The sequence below is a fragment of the Rhodotorula paludigena genome (assembly GCF_050403205.1).
Source record: "Rhodotorula paludigena JCM10292 DNA, Rt_paludigena_JCM10292v1_ctg14, whole genome shotgun sequence".
In the NCBI taxonomy this organism is placed as follows: Eukaryota; Fungi; Basidiomycota; class Microbotryomycetes; order Sporidiobolales; family Sporidiobolaceae; genus Rhodotorula; species Rhodotorula paludigena.
Genome location: NW_027481444.1, coordinates 65,474 through 92,674, shown reverse-complemented (window position 1 = coordinate 92,674; position 27,201 = coordinate 65,474). Strand labels below are relative to the sequence as shown.

General features: G+C 63.4%; 10 protein-coding genes across 10 annotated transcripts; 4 read left to right on the top strand and 6 right to left on the bottom strand.

Annotated features, from left to right (window-relative positions):
• Nucleotides 1-117: 117 nt before the first annotated feature.
• JCM10292_007139 (uncharacterized protein) lies at nucleotides 118-2,252 on the top strand (the record flags this gene model as incomplete). The annotated part of the gene is made up of 11 exons (XM_076648215.1): nucleotides 118-287; nucleotides 370-429; nucleotides 497-624; nucleotides 697-771; nucleotides 831-1,185; nucleotides 1,243-1,300; nucleotides 1,357-1,502; nucleotides 1,563-1,587; nucleotides 1,681-1,887; nucleotides 1,974-2,116; nucleotides 2,177-2,252. The coding sequence occupies 11 exons, from the start codon at nucleotides 118-120 to the stop codon at nucleotides 2,250-2,252; spliced, it is 1,443 nt and encodes a 480-aa protein (XP_076506162.1).
• A 967-nt stretch (nucleotides 2,253-3,219) lies between these two features.
• Nucleotides 3,220-4,458, bottom strand: JCM10292_007138 (uncharacterized protein; the record flags this gene model as incomplete). The annotated part of the gene is made up of 3 exons (XM_076648214.1): nucleotides 3,220-4,089; nucleotides 4,185-4,319; nucleotides 4,384-4,458. The coding sequence occupies 3 exons, from the start codon at nucleotides 4,456-4,458 to the stop codon at nucleotides 3,220-3,222; spliced, it is 1,080 nt and encodes a 359-aa protein (XP_076506161.1).
• A 274-nt stretch (nucleotides 4,459-4,732) lies between these two features.
• On the bottom strand, nucleotides 4,733-8,290 carry JCM10292_007137 (uncharacterized protein; the record flags this gene model as incomplete). Its single annotated transcript, XM_076648213.1, has 13 exons — nucleotides 4,733-5,223; nucleotides 5,438-5,871; nucleotides 5,935-6,035; nucleotides 6,092-6,116; nucleotides 6,178-6,376; nucleotides 6,445-6,568; nucleotides 6,629-6,767; nucleotides 6,824-6,976; nucleotides 7,039-7,104; nucleotides 7,161-7,400; nucleotides 7,454-7,660; nucleotides 7,716-7,850; nucleotides 7,905-8,290. 13 exons carry the CDS (start codon nucleotides 8,288-8,290, stop codon nucleotides 4,733-4,735), a joined length of 2,700 nt encoding a protein of 899 aa, XP_076506160.1.
• A 384-nt stretch (nucleotides 8,291-8,674) lies between these two features.
• Nucleotides 8,675-10,977, bottom strand: JCM10292_007136 (uncharacterized protein; the record flags this gene model as incomplete). Its single annotated transcript, XM_076648212.1, has 11 exons — nucleotides 8,675-8,898; nucleotides 9,031-9,107; nucleotides 9,169-9,223; nucleotides 9,284-9,474; nucleotides 9,563-9,635; nucleotides 9,708-9,863; nucleotides 9,939-10,235; nucleotides 10,301-10,417; nucleotides 10,485-10,526; nucleotides 10,646-10,675; nucleotides 10,737-10,977. The coding sequence occupies 11 exons, from the start codon at nucleotides 10,975-10,977 to the stop codon at nucleotides 8,675-8,677; spliced, it is 1,503 nt and encodes a 500-aa protein (XP_076506159.1).
• Nucleotides 10,978-11,970: 993 nt separating this feature from the next.
• SEC26 (coatomer subunit beta) lies at nucleotides 11,971-15,686 on the top strand (the record flags this gene model as incomplete). The annotated part of the gene is made up of 12 exons (XM_076648211.1): nucleotides 11,971-12,129; nucleotides 12,243-12,313; nucleotides 12,392-12,460; nucleotides 12,528-12,549; nucleotides 12,608-12,712; nucleotides 12,776-12,892; nucleotides 12,954-13,148; nucleotides 13,230-13,341; nucleotides 13,405-15,008; nucleotides 15,067-15,210; nucleotides 15,292-15,367; nucleotides 15,433-15,686. 12 exons carry the CDS (start codon nucleotides 11,971-11,973, stop codon nucleotides 15,684-15,686), a joined length of 2,928 nt encoding a protein of 975 aa, XP_076506158.1.
• A 260-nt stretch (nucleotides 15,687-15,946) lies between these two features.
• Nucleotides 15,947-18,680, top strand: MAG2 (RING-type E3 ubiquitin transferase MAG2; the record flags this gene model as incomplete). Its single annotated transcript, XM_076648210.1, has 5 exons — nucleotides 15,947-16,096; nucleotides 16,238-16,603; nucleotides 16,666-16,675; nucleotides 16,740-16,827; nucleotides 16,883-18,680. The coding sequence occupies 5 exons, from the start codon at nucleotides 15,947-15,949 to the stop codon at nucleotides 18,678-18,680; spliced, it is 2,412 nt and encodes an 803-aa protein (XP_076506157.1).
• Nucleotides 18,681-19,101: 421 nt separating this feature from the next.
• Nucleotides 19,102-20,572, bottom strand: JCM10292_007133 (TLC domain-containing protein; the record flags this gene model as incomplete). The annotated part of the gene is made up of 7 exons (XM_076648209.1): nucleotides 19,102-19,207; nucleotides 19,312-19,524; nucleotides 19,606-19,685; nucleotides 19,805-19,822; nucleotides 19,887-20,018; nucleotides 20,100-20,246; nucleotides 20,339-20,572. The coding sequence occupies 7 exons, from the start codon at nucleotides 20,570-20,572 to the stop codon at nucleotides 19,102-19,104; spliced, it is 930 nt and encodes a 309-aa protein (XP_076506156.1).
• Nucleotides 20,573-20,843: 271 nt separating this feature from the next.
• On the top strand, nucleotides 20,844-22,287 carry JCM10292_007132 (uncharacterized protein; the record flags this gene model as incomplete). The annotated part of the gene is made up of 6 exons (XM_076648208.1): nucleotides 20,844-20,904; nucleotides 20,969-21,088; nucleotides 21,157-21,635; nucleotides 21,744-21,800; nucleotides 21,862-22,064; nucleotides 22,149-22,287. 6 exons carry the CDS (start codon nucleotides 20,844-20,846, stop codon nucleotides 22,285-22,287), a joined length of 1,059 nt encoding a protein of 352 aa, XP_076506155.1.
• Nucleotides 22,288-22,842: 555 nt separating this feature from the next.
• On the bottom strand, nucleotides 22,843-23,942 carry JCM10292_007131 (uncharacterized protein; the record flags this gene model as incomplete). The annotated part of the gene is made up of 6 exons (XM_076648207.1): nucleotides 22,843-22,960; nucleotides 23,024-23,071; nucleotides 23,134-23,185; nucleotides 23,245-23,290; nucleotides 23,352-23,399; nucleotides 23,457-23,942. 6 exons carry the CDS (start codon nucleotides 23,940-23,942, stop codon nucleotides 22,843-22,845), a joined length of 798 nt encoding a protein of 265 aa, XP_076506154.1.
• A 468-nt stretch (nucleotides 23,943-24,410) lies between these two features.
• On the bottom strand, nucleotides 24,411-26,853 carry JCM10292_007130 (uncharacterized protein; the record flags this gene model as incomplete). Its single annotated transcript, XM_076648206.1, has 6 exons — nucleotides 24,411-25,047; nucleotides 25,111-25,327; nucleotides 25,391-25,467; nucleotides 25,536-25,627; nucleotides 25,715-26,074; nucleotides 26,137-26,853. The coding sequence occupies 6 exons, from the start codon at nucleotides 26,851-26,853 to the stop codon at nucleotides 24,411-24,413; spliced, it is 2,100 nt and encodes a 699-aa protein (XP_076506153.1).
• Nucleotides 26,854-27,201: the final 348 nt, after the last annotated feature.

Sequence of the window (27,201 nt, the reverse complement as noted above, 5' to 3'; positions counted from 1 at the left end):
GAGGGTGCTTGCCGCTTCTTCGCTTCCTCCACTTGCTGCACGCGCATCCGGCCGTCTTCTTCGACTGCCGCTTGACGCCGTCCACTCCGCTTCTCTCTCTCCGATACCACCGTCAAGATGGGCTTCCGCAAACCGTCTTTCGGCGCGCACAAGCACGAGAAGGCGGCCGACCTCAAGTCGCACGACCGTGAAGACCGCGAGGCAATCGTCGTGCACAGCAACGTCGGCTCGCAGAGCAGCCTAGACAAGAACGAGGTCTTCGGCGACGGCGATGTCAACTACCGCAGGTGCGCAAGCCGCTTCCGCTCCTCTGCCGCGTGAAAGCGCCACTGCGTTGTCGTCGCTGACCCGCCCTCTTGCTGTGCACAGCGTCGGCTGGGCCTCGACTGCCGTGCTTCTCGTCAAGTCGCAGATCGGTGTCGGCGTCCTGTGCGTTCGCGAACGCTGCCACCGCTCTGTAGCCGCGCGCTCACGCTCATCCTTCGCATCCGCACAGCGGCATTCCTGCGACATTCCACTCCCTCGGCTTGATTCCCGGCATCCTGATCTTTCTGTTCTTTGCCGTTCTCACTACCTGGAGCGACTACTACCTCGGAGTGTTCAAGCTCAAGCACCCGTCGGTCTGTACGTCCTCGCCTCCACACTCCTATCCCTTGGCGGCTTCGTGCGGCTGACGGATTGAGCTTCTCGCCACAGACTCCCTGCAAGACTGCATGACGCTCGTTTTCGGTCGGTGGGGCGGCGAGTTTTTCGGCTGGTCCTACTGGTTCTGTGCGTGTTCCGCAAACCGCGCTTGTCCGCACCTCGGCGCTCATCAGTCGCTCATACAGTCACGGCCATGGTTGGCGCCTCCGCGCTGCTGAGTCTGTCGACCGCATTGAACGCCCTATCTCTGCATGGCGCATGCACAGCCATCTTTGTCGCCGTCGCCGCCATCGCTACCTACCCCGTCGCGTCTCTCCGCACGCTCGACAAGATCAAGTGGCTCGGCTGGCCCGCGCTCATCACAATTGTCATTGCCATCATGATCGTCGTGATCGGCGTCGCAGTCGGTGGCCGGCCGTCGCTCGCGCCCCAGGAGGGCCCGATCGACCTCCAGATGCGTCTCTTCAACAGCCCGTCCTTTTCGGAGGCTATGACTGCCGTCTCGAGTCTGCTCTTCGCCTTTTCGGGCACGCCGGCTTTGTGAGTTCCGCGTTCAAGGGCAACTTGATCCTGGCTCACGTTGCTTCGTATCTGTAGCCTTCCCATCGCCTCGGAGATGCGTGACGCGCGCGACTTCAAGAAGGCCGTGCTCCTGGTGCGTGCACTTGTCAAACTCGGGCGGCAGTCGACTCATTTCTTTCCGATGCGCAGTGCCAAACCTTCGTCACATCCTTCTACCTCACCGTCGGCGTGGTCGTCTACTACTACGCCGGCCAATACGTCGCCTCGCCTGCACTTGGTACGGCCGGTCCGCTGCTCAAGCGCATCTCGTACGGCTTCTCGCTGCCGGGTCTCCTGTGCGTTTCCCTCCTCTCCCTTCTCTCGGGAAATCAGGTGCTGATGTCCCAACTGTGCAGTTTCACCTCGGTGTTCTACACTCATGTAAGCCCCTCCAAATCTTGATCTATGGATGGACGGATGAAATGCGCTCTCACGACGGCTCCGTACGATGTGCTGACTTCTGCCGCACTACAGATGCCCGCCAAGTTCCTCTTCATGCGCCTCCTCCGCGGCACCCGTCACCTCACCAATTCGACCAAGACGCACTGGGTCGTTTGGCTCAGCTGTGTTCTTGTGACCCTCCTCTTCAGCTACATCGTCTCGAGCGCCATTCCGGTCTTCTCGAGTTTGATTGGCCTCGTTGGCGCCATCTTTGCGTCGCTCCTGTGTCTGCACGCCGAGGTACGCCTTCTCCATGCTCGCCGAGCGCTGCTCAGAGTTGTCGAGTCGTGCGGCGGCTGACTTCCGGCTATCCTCCGTCTTTTCAGGCCTTCATGTACTTGTTCGATGTACGCGCGCGCGTGCGTCAGGGCGAGCGCACCTCGTTCTCTACCAAGCTTGCGATCGTATACAACGTGGTTGTGATCCTCGTCGCTTCCTTCGTTCTTGTCGCCGGTGCTTACGGCTCAGTGTACGCCAATTCTGCCTTCGCTTGTGATGTGCCGCCGCTAATAGTCACTTCGGTACACAGCATTTCAATTCGTGACGACTACCGTGCAAACGGTGGCCGTCCCTGGTCGTGCGCCGACAACTCTGGCTCGGTTTGAGTGACCAGCCTGATCGAGGGGGCCAGAGGGGCGGCCTTCCTCTCATCTCGACCACGGTCATCTGCTTTGCGTTACCCATACACTTTGCATACACTCAAAGTAGAAGAGACATCCCGCGCGCTAGACATCCTCTGTGTCTATCGCCTTTTGCTGTACGTCCTGTATACCTGCCCGCGCGGATACCTGCTAGACCTGTAGAATGATTATGCTCTTTATTGATCCGTGATCCCCGTTCCCACCGTTTCGGCTTTGGCAAGTTGTGAGCGCCTGCTAGTAGATCCAGCCTTCCGCGCTGAGCCTTCTCAAGCGCCGTTTCACAGTTGCGACAATCGCCCGCATCGCCTACTTCATGCTGCGGAGGTATCTGTGAGCCCTGCAAGATATGCGGCACCAAGCGGCTGATAGACAGACCCCTCCAGTTTGCCTCCAGTAGCGTCTACGCTGCTCGGCCGGGTCGGGGGTGGAGAATCTGAGGAGATACGACAAGGTTAACGCAAAGTGCGCGCGTATCTCGCCAAGCGAAAGATGCCCTTGTACTCCAAAGCGCAGTCAGGTTCGGAGCATGCGGAGAAGAGTGAGGTAGGCACGCTCGAGGGCGGCGAGCGGAAGTGGTCTCGACCGCAGGAGAGTAGCACAGTCAGTCCGCTCCTCTGCATGGCGCGGACCACAAGTACCTCGAAGCAGACACTCTCGTAAGACCTGCCACAGAGGAGAAGACTGGGTTTGCGGGATATCGGAGCGAAAAGGACCAGCAAGTGCTGCGCGAAGGAGGTGACAGCGCGTTGCCGGCGACCATTCCAGCCGGTGCAAATGACGGCCGGTGCCATTGTAGCCTGAGGCCGAAGTCAACGAGTCGGAAGCATCCGGAAAAGGGCAGAGAAAGCGACAACGTGAGACGCGAAAGGTGACTCCCTCTCGTAGGCTCACCGCTGTGCGGTGCAATGAAAGTAAAACGACTTGCATTTGTCTACTTTCTACGCGCCGCCGCCGCGCCGTGCATCTTGCGCTTCTTGAAGCCCGACCCGGTAGTCGGTTTAGGCTTCTCCTCGCCATCCGCGCCGGCCAGCTCAGAGTTGTCCGCTGCGGCCTTGTCCTGCTCGGCGCCTTCGCCTGTGGCTGCAGGCGTGTCGAACTCGAGCATCGGCTGCTCCTCCAGCTCGACAGCCTCCCACTGCCCCTTGACCCCGCGCTGCTCCTGCGCCTTCACGCGCGCAGCCTCGCGCTCCGCCTCGACCCGCGCGCGCTCCTCTTCCTCCGCCTGCTGCTCCTTGACCGTCAGCCGGCGCTTCTTGACCTTGATAGTGCCAGCACCGAGCGAGGCGAGGTACGGGTCGTCATCATCGTCGAGTGCGAGCGTACGCTCCTGGAAGTAGCCCCGCTTCTTCGAGACGCTCATCTCCTCGTCTACGCTCTCGACGTCACCGGCCGGCGTGGTCACAGCGAGAGCGTCGCCTTGCGCGACGTCCGGCTTCTGCTCCTCATCGGCGCCGTCCTCGCGCTTGAGCGGCGCGGATGCCGCGCTCCCGAGCACCGCCTGCCCGACGAAGCCCTCGTTCCTCGCCTTGCCCTTTCCCTTCACTTTTGCGGCCTCCGCAGGCGGCGGCGTAAACGTAGGCGCGGGCTTGACGACTCGCTGCCACTCGCCAATGCGACCCTCCTTCTGGCGCAACTCGGCTTCGGCCGCAGCCTTCTCGGCGGCGTCGTCCTTGATACCAAGGAATTCGGCGGTCGTGTAATTTGCGTAGGGGTCGGAAGAGACGGCAGCCGGTTTCGGCTTGGAGGTAGAGGCGGAGGGAATGGGCGGAGGTGGCTCGGTGCCCATCGCTGCTGCGGCGGCCTGTGGATGCACAGCGTCAGCATCAAACCTAGCCAGAGGTGCCGCGCGGCATCCGTCGATTCAAGGAAGCATGCGGTGATGCACCCGCAACTCACCGCCTCGACACGAGCAACCTCCTGTGCCTCTTCGACCCGGTCCTTCTTCTGCTGCATGCCCTTCTTGTAGACATCGCGAATGTAGCGCTCGTAGTTGCCCTTGTGCCGCAGTCCCGTCTCGTGCTGGATGCGCGACTGGAAGAAGCGAAATCAAGTCAGCAGGAACGCCACGCAGGAAAGGGGAGGAGGCTAGGCAAACCGGCTTGTCGTCTGCAATGTAGATCTTGCAGTACTTGCAGTAGTACTTGTCGCGAGAAACCCAATAGTCTGCCATCTTGCTTGTCGACTGATGAAGCGGGGTAGCGCGGTGCAGACGGAACGAGGGGCCTGACGAGCGGGCAAAGCAACTGCACGAGACTCGCAGAGATCGACTGCGCAGCACACGAGTTTCCCTAGGTCGTGCAAGCGTGTGAGAGCGATGAGGACGAGGAAGAGGGGCGGCGATGATGACGGCGCAAGGGTCAGGTCTCGGTTCGACAGAGACCTGGCCGAGAAAGGACCATACAGACTTGTACAACACGCGTGCTCCTTGCACGGCTGGTCCCGCGCTACGATGTCGCCTCCTTCTCCTCCTCCTTCGCGCCCGCACCGCCTCTCCGGAGCTCGCCCGCCCCGAGCGCGCCGAGCATCTGGTCGAGCGAGCTCAGTAGCCCGTCGAGCCGCCCCTCGAGGTCGATCGCGGTCCCCTCGGCGTCGTCCAGCTTGGCGAGCATCTCGCTCAGCGCACGCTCGTCCAGATCCGCCTCGTCGACCGTCTCGTTCGCTGATCCGTTCAGCGCACTGGATGCACCCAGCTCATTTGCTTGTCGCTGGGTCGTCTGCAGCGTCGCTATGAATGAGGAGAGGTCGGGCTGGGCGGCGGAAGCGGCTGAGGAAGTGGGGGAAGAAGTCGACGACGCAACGTCTGTTGAGGGTGTGAGCGCCGCAGAGTCGTTGGCAGACTCTGTTTCTGCCGTATGCGGTGCTTGTGCGATCGATTGAGATTCGTGACGCGCCAAAGTCGCATTCAGGAAGTCGAGGTCGGAGGATGGAGCGTGCACTGCAGCGAGAGCGTCAGGGCTGGATAGGCTGGTGTACCGAGACGTTGCGTACTATTGGAAACGATCGAGCTTGATAGCGTCGAATTAGGCCGAAGTGAAGGTGGAAGTAGGAGGAAGCGCAGGGGCTCTTCCGCTTCCGCGCCAGCACGGACGAGCAGAATAGCTCGTACGGTCTGCACAGGTGATTTTATAGCTTCTTACAGCTCTACAAACTGTCGTGACCGGTATCCTGCGCGCCGGGAGGCACCCAGATACGTTCTTCCGCAGAGTCCGCTCCAGCCGGCTCCATCCCCAGCGGCGTCGCGTCCCAAAGCCAGCTCAGCGTCGGATCCTGCACCGACATGTCGAGGAAGTCCATCCCTCCGCTTGCGCTCACGTCCCAATCAAGCTCTGGCAGCGTGAGCGGGAAAGTCGAGAGCTCCGCTGCATCGCTGAGTTGCGGCGGCGGGTTGGCCACGGTCTGCGGTGGAGGCAGCACGGGCGGCGCAGGGGGGATGGGCCAGGTTGGCGGTTGAGGCGGGATGTCGAGCGGTCGGTACGAGTCAGAGGCGAGGATGGGCGGGAGCGGCGATTCTGCGCGCGTTTGAGCGGGGGTCGACTCGCACAAGACGCGGATGCGTTTGGCGTGCAGTGTCGCGTACGAAGCACTACAGGAGCAAGATACGTGAGCGAGAATCGCGTGGCGATAAGGGAACGTGGCAGGAACGCACGCATTCGGGCGGTTGCGGCCAATCTGGTCGAGAATCACGGCGACGCGCAGGCATCGGTTGCGCAAGTCGGTCGATATTTCTTTCTGGAAGCGCAGGGAAAGCTGAAGAGGCAGTGTCAGCAGCTCTTTGGAACGTCAAGTCTATTAGAAAAGGGTACCTGGAGGAGGAGGACGGCGCCGTATCTGCGGAAATCACGATCAAGATTAGCGCCTACGAGTATACTCACGCTGCCTAAAGACGTACGCGATATGCCAGATCATGTAATTGGACGAGTAAAGAACCTGGATCATCTTGTCTTCCCATCCGACGACCTTTTGAATCGTGCGGATAGCAGCCGCCATACAGTCATTCAGAATAGCGTTGGGCGAGTCGCCCGGGAAGCGCAGTGCGACGAGATTGAGCATGATGACAATGTTTTCGGCGTGAATGTCGATGAACGGGTCTGGCAAGAGGGAAGGGACTTGTTAGCCTCGCGCGGGCAGCACGCGCACGTCATACTGTGGTACGCACTGATAGCGGGCCAGCGCCGTCGCCATGCCTCCATCTCCGGCTTCCAGAACGACATGAATTGCTCGCGCAGCCCTCCCTTGTTGCGCTCATCGCTGAGCTGGCTCGCGAGGTTGAGGCTGCGGACCTGCGCTCTGAAGTCGTTAGTCCGGACCTCGTTCATCGGGACTGTCTCTGATAAGCGTACTTGCAGCGTGTTGACGTGCAAATTGGCGATGTGGGAGTAGGTGGGATGATCGGAAGGAAAAGAGGGTGGCGGGGCGTGCGGTCCGCGGAGGATTGGCGGGGGGCCAGCACAGTCGAAGCGGCCGGTCTGTACGCTCATCCTACGCATCGAGGCTATCAGCGCATATCCTCGGTAGTATGGCAACTGATGACGCACGCCAATCGGCCATTGAAGAGCATCGCCCACGTCCATTTGCGGTTGTCGACCAGCATTTCGTACTCCTTGACCGTCGGCGGCAAAGCCCAGCGGTAGGTATCGAGGGCTGATCCCTCGACGGGAATGTCGATCCGGAGCTCGGTCGCCATGCGGCTAGGTTCAAAGGCGCGTCAGCGAAATGACCAGGCTCGCTTGATGCCGCGCCGAAGGCTTACACAGCATCCCACAGCCAGGACCAGGCGCGCTCTTCCGACGGGTCGGCCGTTGGTGGCGACCAGTGCCTGCATTTCGAACACAAATGAGCCTATCGTCTGGTGATCGGCTGTACAGGACGTACGAGAGGACATAAAACCCTTGCAGGATCTCGAGACTCTTGAGGCCAGCATTGTAGATCTCGGTAGCAAGCTGCAGCGCGTGCGTCTTGAGCGACTCTGTCTGATGTGCGGATAGTGGGTCGAAGGTGGAAGCAACGAAGGCAAGGCAGGTCGCGAGGAAAGGGGAATTGAGCCGAAGCCAATCGGGCGTGTGCAACCGCGAGTCGAGGAGCTGCATGAAGGGGCGGAGACTTGCAAAGTAGCTGTAAATGAAACAGATCAGCGTCCGACGCAGCGCGGAGGGCGAAAGCCGTACAGCGAGATGAGGCGCTTGAAATCTGCTGCAGTGAGCAGGCCCGCCTGCACCGGCTCTTCAGCACGGTTTGTCTCGCCTCGCGTGAGATTGGGTATCAGACTCCGTTGTAAAGTCGAGCTGCGCGACGCGGCGCTGGTCGACTCGGAAGAGGAGTGCGCGAGGAGGGCAAGCGGATTGCTCAGCAGCTGCGTGTCCGCCTCGTCGTCGCTGTGCGAGCGAAAGTCAGTCAACGCCCGTTTTCCGCACAAATCTGTGTGCGCACCCAACAATGCTCCCTGCGGCGTAGGAGCGGCCATCGTCGTCGCCGTCTGAGCTGCCTTCCAGCACATCCGTGCCATCATCTCCCGCCAAAACGGCCTCGAGGTCACGCTTGATGCTCAGCAAGGCGCGATGGTTCCTGTGCGAGGTTTGTAAGCATCGCACCCACCGGACGATGGAGAGCTAGACGCACTTGCTGAGCCTCTTGCCCGCTCCGCGGTTCCGCACGCCCGGGTACACGCACGCCTTGCCGAGCTCGATGCACCTGACGCACTTGTCGGGCACGTCACTCGGCACGCACTTGCTCTTGTGCCTCCTGCACGCCGAGCAGGACCGCGTCGCCGTCTCCCCACCTGCACCCGCGGCAGGCGCGTTCTGCTTTGCGGCGCTGCGCTTCTGCGCACGGTTGTGCACGAGTGCCTCTTCGGCATCGATGAGCTCGTTGAGGCGGTTGAGCGCAGATTGGGCGCGCGCTGCGATGCCTGCAGAGAGTCCTGAAGGTCCAGCAGCTGGTGGAGGAGCAGAGGGCGGAGGGGCGGGGATAGATGACGGCCCCGCGACGGGAACCTCGACTTCCATACGCAGAATGCAGCAAGCGAACAAGGCAGCAGGTTCAGACGCTCGCTTGGCGGAGAGAGGAAAGGAGACGTAGCGATCGGACAGTTCGTGCGATTCTTTCAGCCGGCGGGACATGATACAGTGGTTTTTCGATCTCGCAACGTGTGACGCCAGTATTGAACCCACATTGGAAGCTACCGGCGCCAAGGCGGGACACAGATGCAATGCGCAACCTTCAGACTGCTTCCGCGTGCTGGCATGTTCGAAAACGTAAGGTAGTGAACATAGCACCGCGCAATTCGTAAGTACTTCTGTTGTGAACCATACGCAGAATGAGTACAAAGAGAAGAGGCAGGGGGGGAGGGGGTTCCGAACGCTGACTAGCTGAAGACGGCGTAAAGGAATTCAAATGGGATAGCGCCACGCTGGGTGCTGCGAGCCTAGCTGGGCAACCTCATCCGCATCCTCACTTTCCTTGATATCGAGGCGGTAGTCGCGCCCACCTGAGCTACGCTTGTTGTTTTCGCGCTTGATGTAAACGAGGAGTCCGATGACAAGAAGCAGCTGGAACGAGCAGAAGCCGAGCTCCATCGAGTTGCCGGTGTAGTAGTTGGGCGCGTCAGAAGGTACTGATCGTCGCAATGTGGCGGAAAAGGAAGGTGCGGGACGAATGAGCGCCGGAGGACAAGGGGGGAACACCTGTGATCAGTACCCGACGACGAAAAGCGCTCTGCAGGACCAGGTGCAGACATAGGACTTACAGTAGGTCCACGTGGCTACGATAGCCCCGAGTTGGCCAAAGCCCGGAACAAGACCGCAGGCAATCGCACGTTCAGCACTGCAGAGGACAAGAAGCGTCAGTGCCCTCGGCTTCAAGGTGTGGGTGAAGGAAGCTGTACTCAGTTGCGGCACTGCCGATAGCCCAGGCCATCCATATCGGACCGCCAGGGAAAGCTTTGTGCGGAGCGTTGTGAGCTGTTGAAAGAAACAAACGCGTCGAGCGGGATAACGCACTGCCCATGATGTTCAAGAAAATCCCACCATAACGTGCGGACGAGTCGGCCATATCAGTGCCAACAAAGATGGCGTAACCGACAATTGAGAAGGGTATGGCGATGAGGAGGATGATGCCACGGCGGTTCAAGCGGGTTGAGGCGTACGCGAGGCCAATCGTCCAGAACCAGGCAACAACGTAAGGGGGGACGCTGCATGTCGCGAAAGGGTGAGAGCAAGGTGAATGTCTAGACTAAGTCACACTTTCGAAGCCACGCGTATCGAGAAAGGCGAACGTACGAACGAAGCTGGATAGCAACCGTTGACATGCCCGGATACATGGAACGGAGAATTGTCGGCGAGAAGAGCGAAACTGAGCGTATGGTGGCTGTCAGCAGGCTGCCCTGGATGTACTCCGCAATCCGTCGCGGAGAGTCTGACGCACCGCCCTGCACGGCAACATTCGTGCTCAAATAGCCAAATGAGCAGATCCAGGGTACCGGAGTGCGCAAGTAGCGCAAGACAGAGCGCATGTCGCCCTGCACTTTAGCGCCCGTGGCGTTGCCTTCGTGTGCGCGGTTCAGGCGAGAGACAGCGAGCTCTGCGGACGAGTGTGGGCGCACCGGCGTCAATTGAGCTACTCACAGTGTGTTGCCCGGCAAAGAACGTAACGTACCACGCTCCTCGGCAGTCAGCCACCAGGCGTCAGACGGGCCCGACACAGCAAAGCATGCGCAGAGTACGCCAACCACGAGCGTGATCAAGCCCTCAAACAGAAAGATGTTGCGCCACTCCACGCCGAGCGAGCCAATCTCCCCGATGCTAATGAAGCCGGACGCGAGGAGGCCGCCGAACCCCCCGGCGAGTGCGGCGGCCGAGACGCAGAAGGCGATGCGCAGGACGAGTTCGTCGGGCTTGTAGAAGCGCGAAAGGACGAAGGCCAATGCGGGCAACACTCCCGCTTCGGCGAGGCCTGTGTGTACGAGGGAAGACGCGCATGAGCGTAGTTCGAGCAGCAAGTGAGAACTCGGCACGCACCCAGAAGAACGCGAACCGCGATGAGCTGGCCAAAATTCTGTATGAAAGCGGTGCAGAGCGTAATGATCCCAAAAAGGAAGATTTGAAGCGGGATCCAGATGCGAGCGCCCATCCACTCTGCGGCATCGAGCGCTCAGATTCTGCGCAATACAGCGTTCCCGATTACGGAGCACGCGAGACTCACTGCAGACGATGTTTGACGGCATCTCAAAGAGAGCATAAAAGACTGTGCGTGCAACAAGCGTCAGGTCAAGGTCATGACCGAGCGGACTACACACGCGTTCCCAGACCAGAGGGCAATTGCGACAAATGCCCGCTAAGTCCGCCGACATAGCCCGAACGTACTGTAGAAAACAGTCAAAGAGATGTTAAACTCTGTAGAACTCGACACACGGTCAGTGGGTAGCCTCGCAATCCGAAATCAAGGGAAACGCACGGTAACCAGTCAAGCCCAAGTCAGCTTCAAGGCCTGCAATGCGCGCGTTGCCGATTGCAGCGCGGTCGATGAAGGTCATCAGGTAGGCAATGTAGGCGATCGGGCCGAAGATGAAGTCGATCTTGCGGACAAGGCGCTTCTCCTCTTTCGAGACGGCAACGCGAGCAGGCGCCTTCGCCTCTTCGATCTGCAGCTCCTCGGCCTTTTCGGCGAGGTAGTTGCGGTCGCTTGTGAACGACATGGCAACAGATTCTGCCGTAACGAGAGAGAGAGAGAGAGAAAAGAAAGGAGCAGAGGCGTGAGCAGGTCAAGAAACAGGGCTCTCCGGACCCGGCGGAGTAGCGATGCTGCGGTGCCCCTCGCGGGCGTAGCAATCTACGCAGATGGTGCGGAGACGTGGGCAGGTCAGGAGTGTCGGTTCGAGCCCTTCAAAGAAGTGAGCGGCCCTTTCGTTCCGACATGATTTCACCCAAGTGGGGACGGTCTCTTCGTATCTTCACAAGCAATTGAGGAGCTGCCAGTCCACGTCGGAAAGCGGGCGTCAGCTCATCCTCGATCATGCGTGGTGAAGCGCTGCAGGCCAAAGCGGCGAATCCGTGCGAACAGAGGTAATGAAATCGCGCCCTGCGGACGAGACCCGGGACCATTTGGACCGCAGAGCGCGCCCACGCAGAGCCGCAAGCTGCTGCAGGCAAGCTCATCACACAGCAAGACGCGTATACCTGCGGACGGCGCTCGTCAGAGGCAGCGCGTTCTCCTGCAACTAGCCGTTCTCCTTCGACGACTATCGCTATGGTCCGATACCCTCGCAACTCGAGCTTTATACTCAGCATCACAGGTCGAACTGTCACATGCCCCTTGCAGGGCGCTCGATGGGTCGTGGCATCCGCGAGAGAGACGTGACGGGCAGTCTGGAGCGAAGGAAGCGATGGAGCCAGGCGGGACTAGCTTGCGCGGCTCGGCACAGGGTCAAGGGAGACTACGCGCTTAAGCAGCGGCGCGCGCGGGCAAGTTGACGAGGGAGAGAGCGAGAGCGGGACGAGGCGGGGGCACGGCGGAGGGGTTGTCCGCGACGGCTGCTCCCCCTCGACGCGAGCGCGCGCACGAAGAGCACAGACACGCGCACTGCGAGCACAGCAACCCCCGAGTCTCCCCCGCCCATCCGCCCGCTGCCGTCCGAGCCGCTCCCCGCTCCCCCTCTCTCCCGACACCGCTCGCGCTCTCGCCCGCCGCCATGGCCGACAAGACGCCGTGCTTCACGCTCGTCGCCGACGAGGGCGACCTCGGCTACCAGACGCAGGACCTCCGCGCCGCGCTCGAAAAGGGCACCGACGACCTCAAGCTCGACACGTTGCGCCGCATCATCGTCTCGACCCTCAATGGCCAGCCCCAGGTCCGTCTTGCGACCTTTGCTGTGGAATGCAGAGCCTGGCGCACCCGCGCACTGCCCAGGAGGCTGCCAGGGCGAGATGCAGACGCGCTCACACGCGCCCGTGAACCCCGCAGCCCGCCCTCCTCATGCCCATCATCCAGTTCGTCCTCCCGAGCAAGAGCAAGCAGATCAAGAAGCTCCTGCAGTGCGTCCCCGCGCGTGCCCAGGCTGAAGTGAAGCGTTTGGCTCACCCACACCTCCCGCTCTGTCGCCCCACCTGCAGTTTCTACTGGGAGATCTGCCCCAAGCTCGACGAGAATGGCAAGCTCAAGCAGGAGATGATCCTCGTTTGGTGCGCCCCTTTGTCTGCGCTCCCGTCGCAGAGAACATACGGCTGACCTCGTCCCACTGCCTCGCAGCAACGCTATCCGCAATGACCTCGTGCGTCCGGTCATCATGCATTAAGACAATGCGATGTTGACTCTCTCTCAACGTGCAGCAACATCCGAACGAGTACATCCGCGGCGCAACCCTCCGCTTCCTCCAAAAGATCCGCGAGCCCGAACTTCTCGAGCCCCTCATCCCGACCTGCCGCTCCTGCCTCGTGCGTCCCCTACGTCCTCGATCGCCCGGAGTGCAATCCGCTCACGAGTGTGTGGACATGCAGGAACACCGCCACAGCTATGTCCGCAAGAACGCCGTCATGGCGGTCTTCCAGATTTACAAGAACTTTGACTTCCTCATCCCCGACGCGCCCGAACTCATCCAGACCTTCATGGCTGCCGTGCGTACTCTTTCCCTCGCAGCCGCCATCGCATGCACTGACGAAGTAGGTGGCGCGACAGGAATCGGACACGACCTCGCTCCGCAACGCCTTTACGATGCTGCAAGCGGTCGCGCCGAGCCGCGCTGTCGAGTACTTTTTGTCGATCTACGACCAGGTCGGGCAGCTCGACGAGATGATGCAGCTCTCGGTCATCGAGCTCATCCGCAAGGAGAGCAAGGCCGGCGGGTCCGGTGCGCAGGAGGGCGCGCTCAAGGTGCGTTCCGTCCGCGAGACTGCTCAGCGCCCGACTACCACGTAGGGAAGGTGCTGATCTTTCTTGAGATGGGGACCGCAGGCGCGCTATATCAAGTGCATCTTTGAGCTCCTCAACTCGGGCAGCCATTCGGTCAAGTACGAGGCGGCGGCGACGCTCACGACGCTCACGCAGAACCCGGCAGCAGTCAAGGGTGCGCTGCACACGCTTGAACATGGCTTGAAGAGGGAGACTGACTGCCTCTCGACGCACACAGCTGCGGCGAGCTGCCTCATCTCGCTGGTCCTGTCCGAGCCGAGCAACAATGTCAAGATGATCGTGCTCGCGCGCATCGCGGCGCTGCACCAGAAGCACGAGCACGTCCTCGACGACCTCGTCATGGACATCCTGCGCGTCCTCACCTCGCCCGACATGGACGTGCGGAAAAAGGCGCTCGCGATCGCGATGGACATGGTCTCGGGTCGCAACGTCGACGACGTCGTCGGGTTCCTCAAGAAGGAGCTCTCGCGCACGCTTGACCCGAGCTTCGAGAAGGCGACCGAGTACCGCCAGCTCCTGATCCAGACGATCCACACATGCGCGATCCGCCACTCGGAGGTCGCGTCGAGCGTCGTGCACGTCCTCATGGACTTCCTCGGCGACGCGAGCAACGCATCGGCGGTCGACGTCATTGCGTTCGTGCGCGAGGTCGTCGAAAAGTTCCCCGACCTCCGCAGCGGCATCGTCGGCAAGCTCGTCGACACGTTTGGCGAGATCAAGAGCGGAAAGGTGTTCCGCGGCGCCATGTGGATCGTCGGCGAGTATGCCAACAGCGTCGACGAGATCCACGCGGCCATGCAGCAGGTCCGCAAGGTCATCGGCGAAGTGCCCATCCTCGCGTCCGAGCAGCGACTCCTCGACCAGGCGGAACAGGAGGCGGCCGGCGCGGCCGAGGCCGACTTGATCAACGGCGAGGCGGCGCTGTCAAACAAGCCCGTCCCGACGACGACGACGCGCGTCCTCGCCGACGGGACGTACGCGACCGAGACGGTCTTCTCGTCTTCGTCGACGGCCAACGCCTCGCTCGAGGCTGTCAAGGCCGCGGCGAAGCCGCCTCTGCGCGCCCTTATCCTCGGCGGCGACTTTTACACGGCGACGGTGCTCGCCGCGACGCTCACCAAGCTCGTCATGCGCTTCAAGGAGCTCTCGTCGGGCTCGCCGCGCGCCGTCAACGAGCTGCGCGCAGAGTGCATGCTCGTCATGACGTCGGTGATCCGCGTCGGCCAGTCGCACTTTGCGTCGGTCCCGATCGACGAGGACGCGCAGGAGCGCATCCTCGCGTGCCTCCAGTCGCTCGCCGAGCTCGACAACCCGGCCGGCGGCGCCGAGCGCGCGCGCGTCGTCGAAGACATCTTCCTGCGCGACACGCAGCGCGCGTACGCACAGATGGTCGAGCACGAGGAGGCCAAGGCGCAGGAGAAGAAGCGGCGCGCCGAGCGGGCGCAGGCGGTGCAGGCCGACGACCTGATCCAGTTCCGGCAGCTCGCGAAAAAGTCGGCCGGCGGCGCCGACGCCGACGAGTACGAGCTCGACCTGACCAAGGCGACGGGCGCGGGCGACCTCGTCAAGGACGACTTTGTCTCGAAGCTGCAGCGCGTCGTGCAGCTGACGGGCTTCAGCGACCCCGTGTACGCCGAGGCGTACGTGCACGTGCAAGGGTTCGACATCCTCCTCGACGTCCTCATCGTCAACCAGACGAACGAGACGCTGCAGAACCTCACGTGCGAGTTTGCGACGCTCGGCGACCTGCGCCTGCTCGAGCGCCCGATCCCGTACACGCTCGGACCGCAGTCCTTCCAGAGCCTCAAGGCGACCATCAAGGTGCGTCTTTTCTCAGTATGACGCTGGCGAGCGGGGCTGACGGGTTTGGATACCGCAGGTGTCGTCGACCGAGACGGGCGTCATTTTCGGCAACATCTTCTACGACTCGGAGCGCTCGACTGACAGCCACTGCGTCGTGCTTAACGACATCCACATCGACATCCTCGACTACATCACGCCAGGCTACTGCAACGAGACGCAGGTACGTGGAGCCTCACGCTGGTCGGTGTCTTGTCTGTCCTGCGCATGTTGCTGACCTTGACTGTCGTGCTCCCGCGTGCAGTTCCGGAGCATGTGGACCGAGTTCGAGTGGGAGAACAAGGTCAACGTCAACACTAACATTGACGACCTGCGAGCTTGTACGGCGGACTTGTTCTGTCTGCTTTATCGGCCACCGCTGACGCGCCTTGTCGTCCGAACACAGACCTCCAGCACATCATGTCGTCGACCAACATGGCGTGCCTCACGCCGGACGCTGCGCTCGAGGGCGACTGCGGGTTCCTGAGCGCCAACCTGTACGCGCGGTCGCTCTTCGGCGAGGACGCGCTCGCCAACCTCTCGATCGAGAAGCTCGCGGACGGGACGCTGCAGGGGCACGTGCGCATCCGGAGCAAGACGCAGGGGATCGCGCTGAGCTTGGGAGACCGGATCACGGTCAGCCAGAAGTCGGCGATGTAGATGCCTGCCCACATGTCTCTCGTTCCTCGTTGTCTCCGTGTATACCTTCTCCCCTTCTTCTAGCAGTGACCATGGCATCTCCGTATTCCCATTCTGTGCTTGGACAAGGGAGAGCGCGAGGGTGAACGCTCCGATGTGTCCGAGGCTGTCCTCGCGTCGCGTTGCCTTCGCTTCGCCGCGTCTCGCTCGCCACGGACTCGGGCTGTGCGAGTCTGCTACACCTCGAGGACCTCGCTAGACACGCTCAGGAGCTGCCCGGGATGCCTCTGAACGCTGCTGCCGCGTCGACTTCGCCGCACCTCAAGGCCGGCAGCAGCAGCGGTGGAGGCGGGGGCGGCGGCAACGCGGCGGCCGCCGGTGGAGGCGCAGCGAGGCGCGGTGGACGCAGGGACCAGCAGGACTTGAACCACGTGCGCTGCCTTTCCGCCTCGCGATAGCCGTGTCCGCGCACTTGCATGACGAAGTCGAGTGGCGCCGGACATCGCTCCGCCGAACGGGCGAAGGTCAGGGCGAACGAATGTGACTGACAGACTTGGTCTGCGCGCTCGCAGCTGCTCGGATTCACGCTCCCGCCGCGACCGCCGCCACCCGCGCCGACCCACCTCCCGCGGCGCTCCGCCCGGCGATCCGCTCACAGCGGTGCAGGAGGAGGGCACCATGCGCACCAGAGCGCAGCGTGGGGCAGGGAGCGATTCGTGCACCAGCACCGCTTTGTCGTCCAGCCGGGCAAGGACTACACTGTGCACTTCGCGGATCCCGACATCCACCTCGACTGGAGCGATATCCTCCAAGTCATTCTCCCCGTCGGCGGGAGCGCCATTGCCTCGGTGACGACGCACAGGGTCGATCAGGGCGGGGAGGAGCACGGGAAACCGGCGTGCCCGATCTGTTTGAGCGAGCCTACGGCCGCGAGGATGGTGCGTCCCTCCGCTTACCGTCCTCTTCTCAGTGCATCCTTGCTCATCCTTCTCCTTCACAGACCAAGTGTGGTGCGTCTTTTTGCCGGAACAAGCTGCCGAGACAATCGCTGACTTGACCCGCACGCCTTTCCAGGCCACGTCTTCTGCTATCCCTGCGTTTTGCACTACCTTGCTCTCGCCGACCCTGGCCAGAAGGAGCGCAAGTGCCCTGTTTGCCACGAGTCCGTCATCCCAGGGGCCTATCTCGCATCCGCTTGCTCACCGTGCCACTCGCAGCTTCATCCACGCAAAGGACCTGAAATCGGTCAAGTGGTTCACGCCCTCCGGCGTCTCGACCAAGCCTCCTTCACCACATCCATCCGCACCGCCTGGCGAGCCTATTGACGCCGATCTTGCTCGCGCACTGGAGCTTTCGAAGCTCGATGCACATCCCCGTTCCGCTTCCTCCGCTCAGCAGTCTTCCTCGTCCGGCGAGACGCTCAAGATGCGACTTATCCGACGACCGCAGCTTACGACGCTCGCGCTTCCACGCTCTTCGACCTGGCCCTCCGACGCCGTCCAGTCGCTCCGCGCGCCCTGGCAGTTTACGCCCGACGCCTTCACCTACGCCAAATTTATGCTCGGCGCGCCCGACTACATGCGCGACGAGCTCAGCGCAGAGAAGCGCGAGCTCGAGCGCGAGATTCAGACTCTGCGGCGATTCGGCGTGCGCGGCGGGACCGACGAGGAGCTCGGGATTGTCTTTGTCGAGGCCGCGCTGAGCAAGGTCGACGAGCAGCTCGCCAAGGTCGAGTTGCTCAAGACCACGTCCGTCATGACGGCGCGGAAGAAGGCGCTGCGCGAGCTGCAGGAGGTGCAGGACCGTGCGGGCGCTGTCGACGGCGCGGACCGGCTGCCGCCCGTGACCGACACGAGCGCGAGCGAGCTCGAGGCGGACGAGCCCGCGCGCAAGACGGCGCTCCCGCCGCCCGTCCCGCCCGTGCATGACCCGATCCCGATCGACTTTCTCCACTCGCGAGGCGGGACGCCCCTCTCTTCCACGGCGCAACCGTTCGTCCCCGCGTCGACGTCTTCGGCACCGCCGTCTTCGCCGCCGCAGGTCGCGCGTGCTCGACCAAACCAGCGCAAGAACGTCTTGCCGCCGCAGCAGCAGGCGTCAGAGGATCCGGCGTACTACTTCTACCAGGCGGCTTCGGGGCAACCCATCTTTCTCCAGCCGCTAGACATCCGCATTCTCAAGAGCCACTTTGGCACGTACCAGGCTATGCCGGACACGATCGAGGTGGCGGTCGAGGGCGCCGACGAAGGGTCGATGAACGACGAGCTGCGGCGGCGGTGCAAGTGGCTGTCGCACCTCCCGCTCGCGAGCGAGCTCGTCTTTGTCGAAGCCGACCTCTCGCGCGTCGTCTCGCGCAAGGCGCTCGAGCCGTACGCAGCGGCGCTCAAGCAGCGGCGGACCAAGCGGCGCGAAAAGGCGCGCAAGGAGGACCGCGCGAAACTGCGCAGCGAGCAGGCCGCGCGCGACGCCCTCCCCGTCTTCGAGTCGACGTACGCGCACGGCGCGACGGCGCCGCATGCGGGCGCGGGCGGCCTGCCGTGGGGCTTTGCGGCGAGCGACTCGAGCTGGGACGATGCGCATGCGTTCCCTGCTCCGCCGGGGTCGTCCCCGCCCTCCTCTGCTACCGCCGCCGCCGCCGCCGCCTCTCCAGCCCGCCCTCCTCCCGCCGCCCGCCCGTCCTTCGCCTCGGCTTTGCACGCCTCGTCCCGCTCCGCCTCGGCTGCACAGCACGCGTCGGCCCAGTCGGCGTGGGACGACGAGTTCGAGGACCGCTGGGGCGAGTTTGAGGAGCAGCTCGGGCGGCAGCGCGTCGCTGCGGGCGCGACGAGCCCGCGCGGGCGGAGCGGGACGGCGACGCCTGCTGCTGCGGGAGGAGGAGGAGGGGCAGCGCCGGGCACGCCGGCGGGCGCCAATGTCAACGTGAGCGAAGGAGGCGGGCAGGGGAAGAAGGGGCGGAACAAGGGGAAGAAGCTCGTGTTGAACCTGAGCGGGAGCGCGCTGAGGGGGACGGGCTGAAGCGGACGGAAGGGTTATTTCTCGCATCGCCAAGGTGACCTCGTAGACGCCAGTCCGCTCATCTCCTGTTCCCTCGCCGTAGGATCTTGCTCTCTTTCGCCTTCTCCCTCTTGTCGTTTGTAAGCACAGCAACGTGCTCGTCACGCATCGTGCGCTCGTTCTGCGTCGCGGTGAGAAGGCCTCGATGCACCGAGATGTCCGACCTGCATTGGCAAGGAGGGACGACCTACAGCTCGGCCACACTGGGGTGCCGGATGAAGGCCTACAGGATGGGACGTTGCACCTTTCCATGACAGACCACCCCCCCACGCCGACATACGAAGAACCCCCCAGCTTCTCCCGTCCCATCTCGTCTCGTCTGTCCGTCCTCGTCCGCAAGAAGCGCACGCCGGTGAGCGAGGTTGCGATATCTCGCGCCTCTCTACTCGCCCTTGACGCGGCGCTCCTGGTCTGCGAGGCGTCCGTCGACGGGGACGGGCTTCTTCTGCGCCTTGTGCGCCGAGGATGCGTTCGGGGAGGGGACAAAGCTGCGCGGGTCGCGAGGTCGGGTCTCGTCAATTGCGCCGAGCGAGCGAGAGCGCGAGAGAGAACGCGTGGCCGGGAGAGAGAAGAGAGAGGGAAGGATGCGCACCGCTTCTTGAGCGCGAGGACCATGAGGCGGAACCAGAAAAAGTTGAGGCCATTCGCGGCGACGTTGAGAACGAGGTACATCCAGCGCACGGCGCCGACCTTGCGCACGGCGAGCGCCTGGAACGACGGGTCGGACGAAGAGGGGACGAGGAGGCGCCAGAGGGTGTACGAGTTGTAGGTCCCGAAGACGAGGCGGACGACGATGTACGAGATGCTGCGGTGGTACATGTAAGGGGCGAGAGGGTCAGTGGGCGGGGTTTGGCTCGGGGGAGGGAGAGGAGGAGGGTGGACGGACACGAGGAAGAGGCCATTGACCATCTGGGCGACGCTGCCCGTCATCTTGAGCTTGTCAAAGAGCCAGTGGGCGTTGAGGAACTGCGAATCACGGGGCAAGAACAGGTACGTGAGCCACGAAAGGTCTGCGCCGGAGAGCCGACGCGGAACACCGCTCGACGTGGTGTTCCGCGTGTCCGTGGCAAACGAGCGACACGTACGATTGTCGAGACCTCCCACTAAGAACATGAGAAGAGTCAGTGAAAGCGACTCAAGGAGGACCAGGAGCGACTCGAGACGCACGATGAGGAAGCACGGCCCGCACCAAAGGACAAAGGGGCGGAGCGTGAAGAGAAAGGCGCAGAGGCACACGGCGCCGTGGAGGAAGAAGCCGAACCCTTGGGTCGAGATGTGGCGCGCCGTGACGAGCGCATCCTGGAGGAACGAGGCCAGGGAACACCACGTTCCGGTCAGACTCGCTCGCGCGGCTTTGGAAATGCAGCTAACGCCACGCACCCAGATGAAGTAGCCGACGGCGATGGCGCTGAGGCGCTGCTCGGGGAGGGCGGCGCCAAAGAGCGGGTCTGCGACGACTTGGGGCGAGGGGTTGCGGAGGAGATGGAGGGCGATGGGCGCGGCGACAAAGGCGTAAGCCCACCCGACCTGGTTCGCGGATACAGTGGAGTTACTCTGCGTCAGCCCGGGAGCAGAGGGAGGGCGCAGCGAGACAAGTGGGGCAGCCGGGCGAGACGGACCATGTGCAGATCCCAGTCGTCCTGCTTTGTGCGGCTGGTCGGGTAGTATTTGCGAAATACTCTGGGCGAGAGTGCCTGGCTGAGCCTCTGGAGGGCAAACGAGGCGATGCAGCTGGCGAGGGCGAGGTGGGCGACGGGCGGGAGGGCGAGGAGGCCGAGCGGGCGCGCGACGGGGTCGACGAGGGCCGCCCAGCGCGCGGGTGCGTCGAGTGCGGGCGACGAGATCCAGCTCATCGTCGCACGGGGTTGCGGGGGAGAGAGAGCGCGGGTCGACGAGGACGACAAGCGGAACGGCAACCTCGGACTTGGGTTCATGTCCTCGGGAGGGACTGCGCTTTCTCGCAGAAGGCCTGTGAGTGCATCGTAGGACTGTCCAGCCCTCCAGTACACCGGCTTCAGGGAAAGGCAGGCGATCGGTGACGCTCTCTCTTCCGTGGTTCCGCCTCGTCCGCCCCGTTGTCCCTGTTCTGCTCCTGCTCGAGCTGCCAGGAAGAGCCACGCGAGAATGGCGCCCATCCTCGACATCCGCCCAGGCGCCCTCAACGCCCTCGCCCTCAAACTCAAGCGTCTGTCCCTCCCCCTCCTCGCCTCCTTCCCTCGTCGTCCCGCGCTAACCCCTCGCTCCACCAGCGTCCGACTCGGTCCAGTCCATCCGCGCACGCGTCGCACGCAAGCTCGCCCTCCCAGAAGACGGCGCAGACATCTCGATCAAGTACCTCTGGTGCGACGTCTTCTACACCCTCGACGATGGCCAGTCCTTGCTCTCCCTCTCTCTCCGGGTCCCCGGACTGACGCGCACCACCACCCCCCACCCGCAGACGACGACTTTGACGTCTTTCTCTCGCGGCACCAGCACTCGCCCGAGGTGACGCTCCTCCTCTCGTCGCCCCTCATCCCGACCAAGAACCCTTCGATCGCCTCCGTCTCGTCCCTCCCGCCCTCGTCCGCCTTCTCGTCCTCGTCCATCGGGCCCGGCGCCCGCGACCCCGACGCCTCGAGCCTCTACTCGGGCCGCTCCCGCTCCCTCTTCTACGGCCGCCAGGAGCCGCGCGACGTCCGCCAGGGCACGAGCATGCACCTCGTCGAGTCGAGCGACTCGCCCTCGGACCGCCTCACCGTCAACAACAACAACGTCGCCGCCGCAAGCGTCCGCAGCGGCCGGAGCGCAAGGAGCCGGCGCAGCGCAAAGAGCGCAGGCACAGACACGATTGGCGGCAAGAGCAAGCGCGCAGCAAAGAGCGTCCTCGCGCCGGGCGTGCCCGAGCACAAGATCAAGTTTGAGGAGTTCCACAACCAGGTGCGTTGCGCGGATGCGTGTGCGACGAGGCGGGACCGGTCTCTGTTGAGGCGCCCGTTGACTGTCTTCGTGCCACTCACCTGACTGCTCAATCCCTACGCACCACAGCTCGGCGTGCGGACCTTCATCGGCTCGATCGGACCCGTGCAGAACGTCCGCATGATGGTGCGCGCCGTCCCTCCCTGCTCTCGCTCTCCTCCCCTCACTCACCCACCCCTCTTCCCAGATGAAATCCGGCCACCGCGCCTGCTACATGTCTCGCGCCTTTGCGCAGCAGCACAATTTCATCCCGAAGGACGCCGCGCCCGGGTTCTACGGCTTTTCCGGCATCACCAACCTCGGGACGTGGCCGATCAAGGTCGGGTCCAAGACGGTCGAGCAGCAGGTCATGCTCGTCGAGAATTCCTACTTCCCCGTCATCCTCGGCCGGTGCGTCTCGCCGCTCCCCTCCTCGTGATCGTCCCCCTCGCGCTGACTTTCCGCGCCTTCGCCCACTTCACTCGCGACCGACAGCTCGTTCATGGAGCGCCGCGGCGTGCGCACCGACCCGCTCGACCAGACGAGCGTCGTCTTCATGGACACGAACGAGTCGGTCCCGACCGACCTCGTCGTCGTCAAGGACGCCAACGGCGTCGTCGTGCCCATCTCGTGATCCACTCTTTGCTTTTGAGCGCGTACATACCCCTTTTCTTGCCTTTGTCCCCTCGCTTCGTAATGTGCTGTCGACCCTCCCGCCCCGCGTCCGTATACCACTATCTCGCCGCGAGCCCACCCCGCCGCCGCGCCTCGAGCTGTTGCCTCTTGTCTCTCCCCTGCTGTCTCTTCCCCTTCCCTCACATTCTCGCCTTGCAAACGGACGATCTACCCACCCTTCTCCTGTTCCGCGCAGCGCAGAGGAGATTGGCGAGAAGAGAGAACCGGATTCGTCTATGCATTGCGAGCGACCCCCTCCTCCCTCTCTCCTTGTCCTCGACAAGACAAGAGAAGAGAAGAGGGTGGGAATGCGCGGATGTAGGTAGGTGCGTGTACTGCTGCTGCCAAGGTAGACTAGCGCGAGGAGCCCGACGCAGCGCAGCGAGGTCCAGCTCGCGCGCGTGCGATGGCGGTCGAGGGGCTGGGGGGGGGCGTCAAGGGGGTCGTGAGAGTGCGAAGAACGGGGTGACTATGGGTGCGAGGGGTATACAAGAGGGAACGTCGCGGAAAATGTCTATGATGCGGGATCGCTGCTGCTGCTGCTGCTGAAGAGGCGGAATGGCTGCGGGTCTGCTGCGGGAAGAGCGTCGGAGGATGGGTTGCGGCGGCGCGAGGGGATCAGGGCGGAGAGGCTGTGACAACAGCGACGTGCGTAACGTCAGTACGGAGCAGAGCAGGCAGAACGTCAAACGTACCGGTAGAGAGACTGGTCTATGAGAGAAGGCGGAGGAGGGAGCGGGAGTCTGCCGGGGATGGGATTTAAGTCTCGTTTACCAAGATGCGAATTGTGAACGGCAACACGCACGGCTTGTGTTTTTTCGGAGGCGGAGAAGGGTCGTCGCGGAGAAAGGGCGAGTCTGTCGGGAGGAGAGAGGATCAACGGAGGCGCGGAAGGGATGCACAGCGCAAGCCGCACCATCGGGTGTTCGCCGCTTCTGCGAAGGCGGCATTGGCGGGTCGAGCTGCGGTTATTGGAGCGGTGTCAGCGTCAGGTCAGTCTGAAGCGAGCGAAGAGGAACGCACTTCGAACGATAACCGTTCGTTCTCTTCTTGCGCCGACTCTGCCGCGTCCTGCAGCCCGACGAATCAGTTCCGCGCACCTCTGACCAACACAGTAGAGTGACGCACTTCGTCGTCGTCGTCTGCGCGCACCAGATCGCGGAAGAGCGGCGGCACCTCGCCCGTCCGGCTCACGCTCCTCAACAGCTCGCGCCACATTTCGCGCTCCTCTCGCTGAGCGAGCACGCGCTCGAGCTCTTCGTCCATCTCCACCTCCTCCTCGACGATCTCGTCGTCACTCTCGAGCGCGTGGTCGAGCAAGTCGCCTCCGCCCGACGCGTTCTCTCGGCGGCCTATTCCCGTCGCCCGCCGCCCCGCGCGCCGACTGAGCGCGAGCGGGATCCACAGCGCCTCCTTGTCTGCGCCGGCGAGCACGAGCGCGGGCCGGGCGGTCTCGCGCGAGGCGAGGTGCGCAGAAGGCCCGCTGCGCACAAAGGTCGACGCGACGTGCAGCGGCGGCGGCGGCGGGCGCGCGAACGCCTCGAAGGGCGGGCTGAGCGCGAGCGAGGGCGCGCTGCAGGCGAGCAGGGCGCCCAGGAAGAGGGCGGCGTGCATCGCCTGGGCGGGGGAAGAGACGGAGAGGCCGAGGTTGAAGGACGAGGACGAGGAGGGAAGGGGCGCGAGGGACGCGAGCGGGGGAGGAGGCGGGCGGCGCGGGTGCAGAGCGGGTTGAAAAGAGTGACAAGGGAAAGCTGCGCGGCGCAGAGAGAGAGCAGAGTTGCGAGATTACCGGTATGCGACAAGTGCGAAGCTACCGTCGCGCGAACGAACGGCGCGGCGCGGGCGGACCGCTGCGCGCGCAGCACCGCCTCGACTTTGCCTCGACCGCTCCACACAACTCCGCAGGCCAACTGCTCTCGTACCGGTATACGGTACCGTAGACTGAGCGGACGTAATCCATAGCCTCATCTCATGATCAGTCTGAACGAGCGAACGAGAAACATACGCCGTCCCGAATTACCGTCCCGAATTACAACAATGCGCACGCGCATCTCCTCCAGCCCGGTGTCTGTACTTCCTTCATCACCTGAACCCGCTCGCACCAGCCTTTCCCCGTCCTACGTTGTAGAACCGGTGCTCGAGCCCCGCAAGGTCCGGATCGTCGGCCCACAGGACGACCTCGAGCCCGTCCCTCGCTCCCTCTGCCTTGTCCTCCTTCGCAAACGCGAGCATCTCTCGAATATCGCCCTCCTCGTCGCCCTCGCACCTCGCGTCCCGCTCCCGCGCGACCCACCCCCTCCACTGATCCCACTCGTCCTGGCTCATCTGCAGCCCCTCGTCCTCCCCCACGCCGCGCACCCGCTCGTCCTCCCACTCGGCGAGCTCGTCCCGCCACAGCGGCTCGACCGCGAGCACGTACGCGGCTTTGCGGTGCCCCGCCCAGAAGCGCATCGACGCGCCGCGCAAGAGGAGCGCGCGCTGCCGCGCCCAGAGGGGGACGGCGGAGGCGGCGGGGACGGGGATGCCGAGGCCGGTGAAGGGCGAGACGTTGGCGAGGTGGTCGGCTTGGAAGACGAAGGGCGAGGACGTGGAGGTGCTGTCAGAGGTGTTGGCGTAAGAGGGAGAGGCGGTATTGGAAGAGGAGGGGTCGGATATTGGCGCGGCGGAGGGAAGCCGCAGCTGGAGTGTACGGCCGAACGTATTGCCGTCGTGCATGTCACTGGATACGCCATGATGTCAGCCAGCCGAAAAAGCCGTCGCCCAGACGAGCACGACTACGCACCTGATGACCCGCTTGAGCAAGTTGGCATGCACAAACAGCGGTCTCCCCCTCACGCCCTCGAACCCGTCCTCGCTCGCGAGCCCAAACTGCACCATCGAATGGCCCGCAAACTCGCGCTCGTGCTTCGAGCCGAGCGCGAGCGGGTCGAGCCAGGATGCGGCGGCGAGGTGGCGCGCGGGGACGGCCCAGCGCTTGCGGAGGGCGAGGAAGGCGTAGCCTGTGTGTGAATACGAGTCGGCGAGGGGGGTAAAGCGGAGGTAAGACTGTGAGGGCGACGCACGGAAGAGGTCCTTGTCGCCGTCGCTGAACTGGAACCAGAAGCGCCAGTCTTCGAGCCAGTGCTCAACGAGCAAGAGTCTGCAGAAGTTCTATCGCGTCAGGTCAACGCTTCCAGACCGAGGCGGAGAAGATTTCCCAATGCTCACGCGTCGAGGTGTTGCGATTTGCGCACGAGGATCTGTCCGGCCTCCATCGTGAACTCGTCGCGGCACTGGATGCCAAGGATCGACCAAATCGCCTGCACATCGTCAAACCAAACAGCAAGAGTCAATCTCGCGGCTCGGCACGCCGTGCCACGGAAAACGACTCGTGATGGGGGACGCACATTCTCGGGCTGGTCCTTGAAGTAGTCGGGCCAGAACACGGCGCCCATCTCTCTAAACTCTGCGCTGTCGAACAAGAACTCGACGTTGCGCACGGGTATGTTGTCCGAATCGAGCAAGAGGACCTCGTCGAACGCGCTCTCGGCGAGCGCGGCGCCCTTGAGGTGGAACGATTTGGTGCGCCCGGCCTGCGCGTCCTTGGACAGCGACGCAAGGGACGAGACGGTCGCAGAAAGCGAGGCGAAGTCGGCTTCTTGCGATTCGGACGGGTGCTCCGAGGGGAAGTGGAAGACTTGCGCGGGCAGCGTGCAGCCGTGCGAGCGCAGGAGGCGCAGCGCGGTCAGCACGCGGTCGAACGTGTCCTGTGACGAGCGAGGGTCAAATGACTTGTTCAATGAGCTTGAAGCCGAAACAAACAACGCACGGCGTTTCCTGCGGTCCACACGATCCCCCTCGTCCCCTTCTTCCCCTCGTCCTGCCACTCTTCAAGCCTCCCCGCCCGCTCATCCGCCCTCAGCCGCTCCACCATCTCTCTCCTGATCCGCCTCACCTCGCCCTCGCCCAGCTCGTCCCACCTGGCGCGGTTCTCGCGAAAGTGGAGCTGGTTCGCCGCGCGCCGCACGCTCGGGTTGCCGCACGTTTGGGCGCTGAACGCGCTCCAGGCCGACGCGGGCGCGAGGGGCGCGGAGATCCAGGCGGAGAGGCGGTCGGCGAGCGGGGCGGAGGGCGGGAGCGGCGGAGAGGGGGAGAGGAAGGGCGAGGACGACGAGGAGGGAGCGAGAGACGTCGTGAGGGCGTTGCAGGGCTTGCGTGGCTCGAATCCCAGCGCAGCTGCTCCTTTTTGGGCGCCGTCCACCGGTCCTGTCGGCGCTGCGGCTGCCTGGTCACTTGCAAGCGAGGCCAGCACCGCCTCGTCCGCTGCTGGAGTCGGCACCTCGGCAGCATACGCCTCTTCTCGCAGCGTCTGCACGCTCAGCGTCGTGCTCAGCAGGTACAGCACCGCGAGTGCCGCCGGCACGAGGAGCACGAGCGTCCGCCGCGGCGGGTGCCACCGCATCGCTGACGAGGAGGCAGGTGCCGAGGTCGCTGGCTCGGGAAGGGCGGGCACGCGCGCGTAGACGCCTCGCATCGCGTCGGTCATGCTCGTGCGCGGGCTCGGGCTCTGCCCTGCAGCATCGGGTGGGGCGAGGTGGTCGAAGGTGGGAGGCAGACGACGCTGCGAAGCGAAGAGGCGGGAGTTGGACTGCGCTCTCGCCGTTCCAGAGTCGCGCTATGGATCTACGTTGGTCGAAAGAGCCTCTGCGACCTGGCCCAGAATGCTTTCGCTCGGGAAAGGGACCGTGGACGCTGTCGAGGGCTACGCGGAAGCGAATGCTGATGAGCGAGTTGGTCGAGCACCCGTTCTGCTGCTCTCCCCTTCAGCGTGTCTGATCCAAGGACTACTGTTTGCCCTGTCTGTCTGCCTGAGCGTCGCTTCGAGCGTTAGATG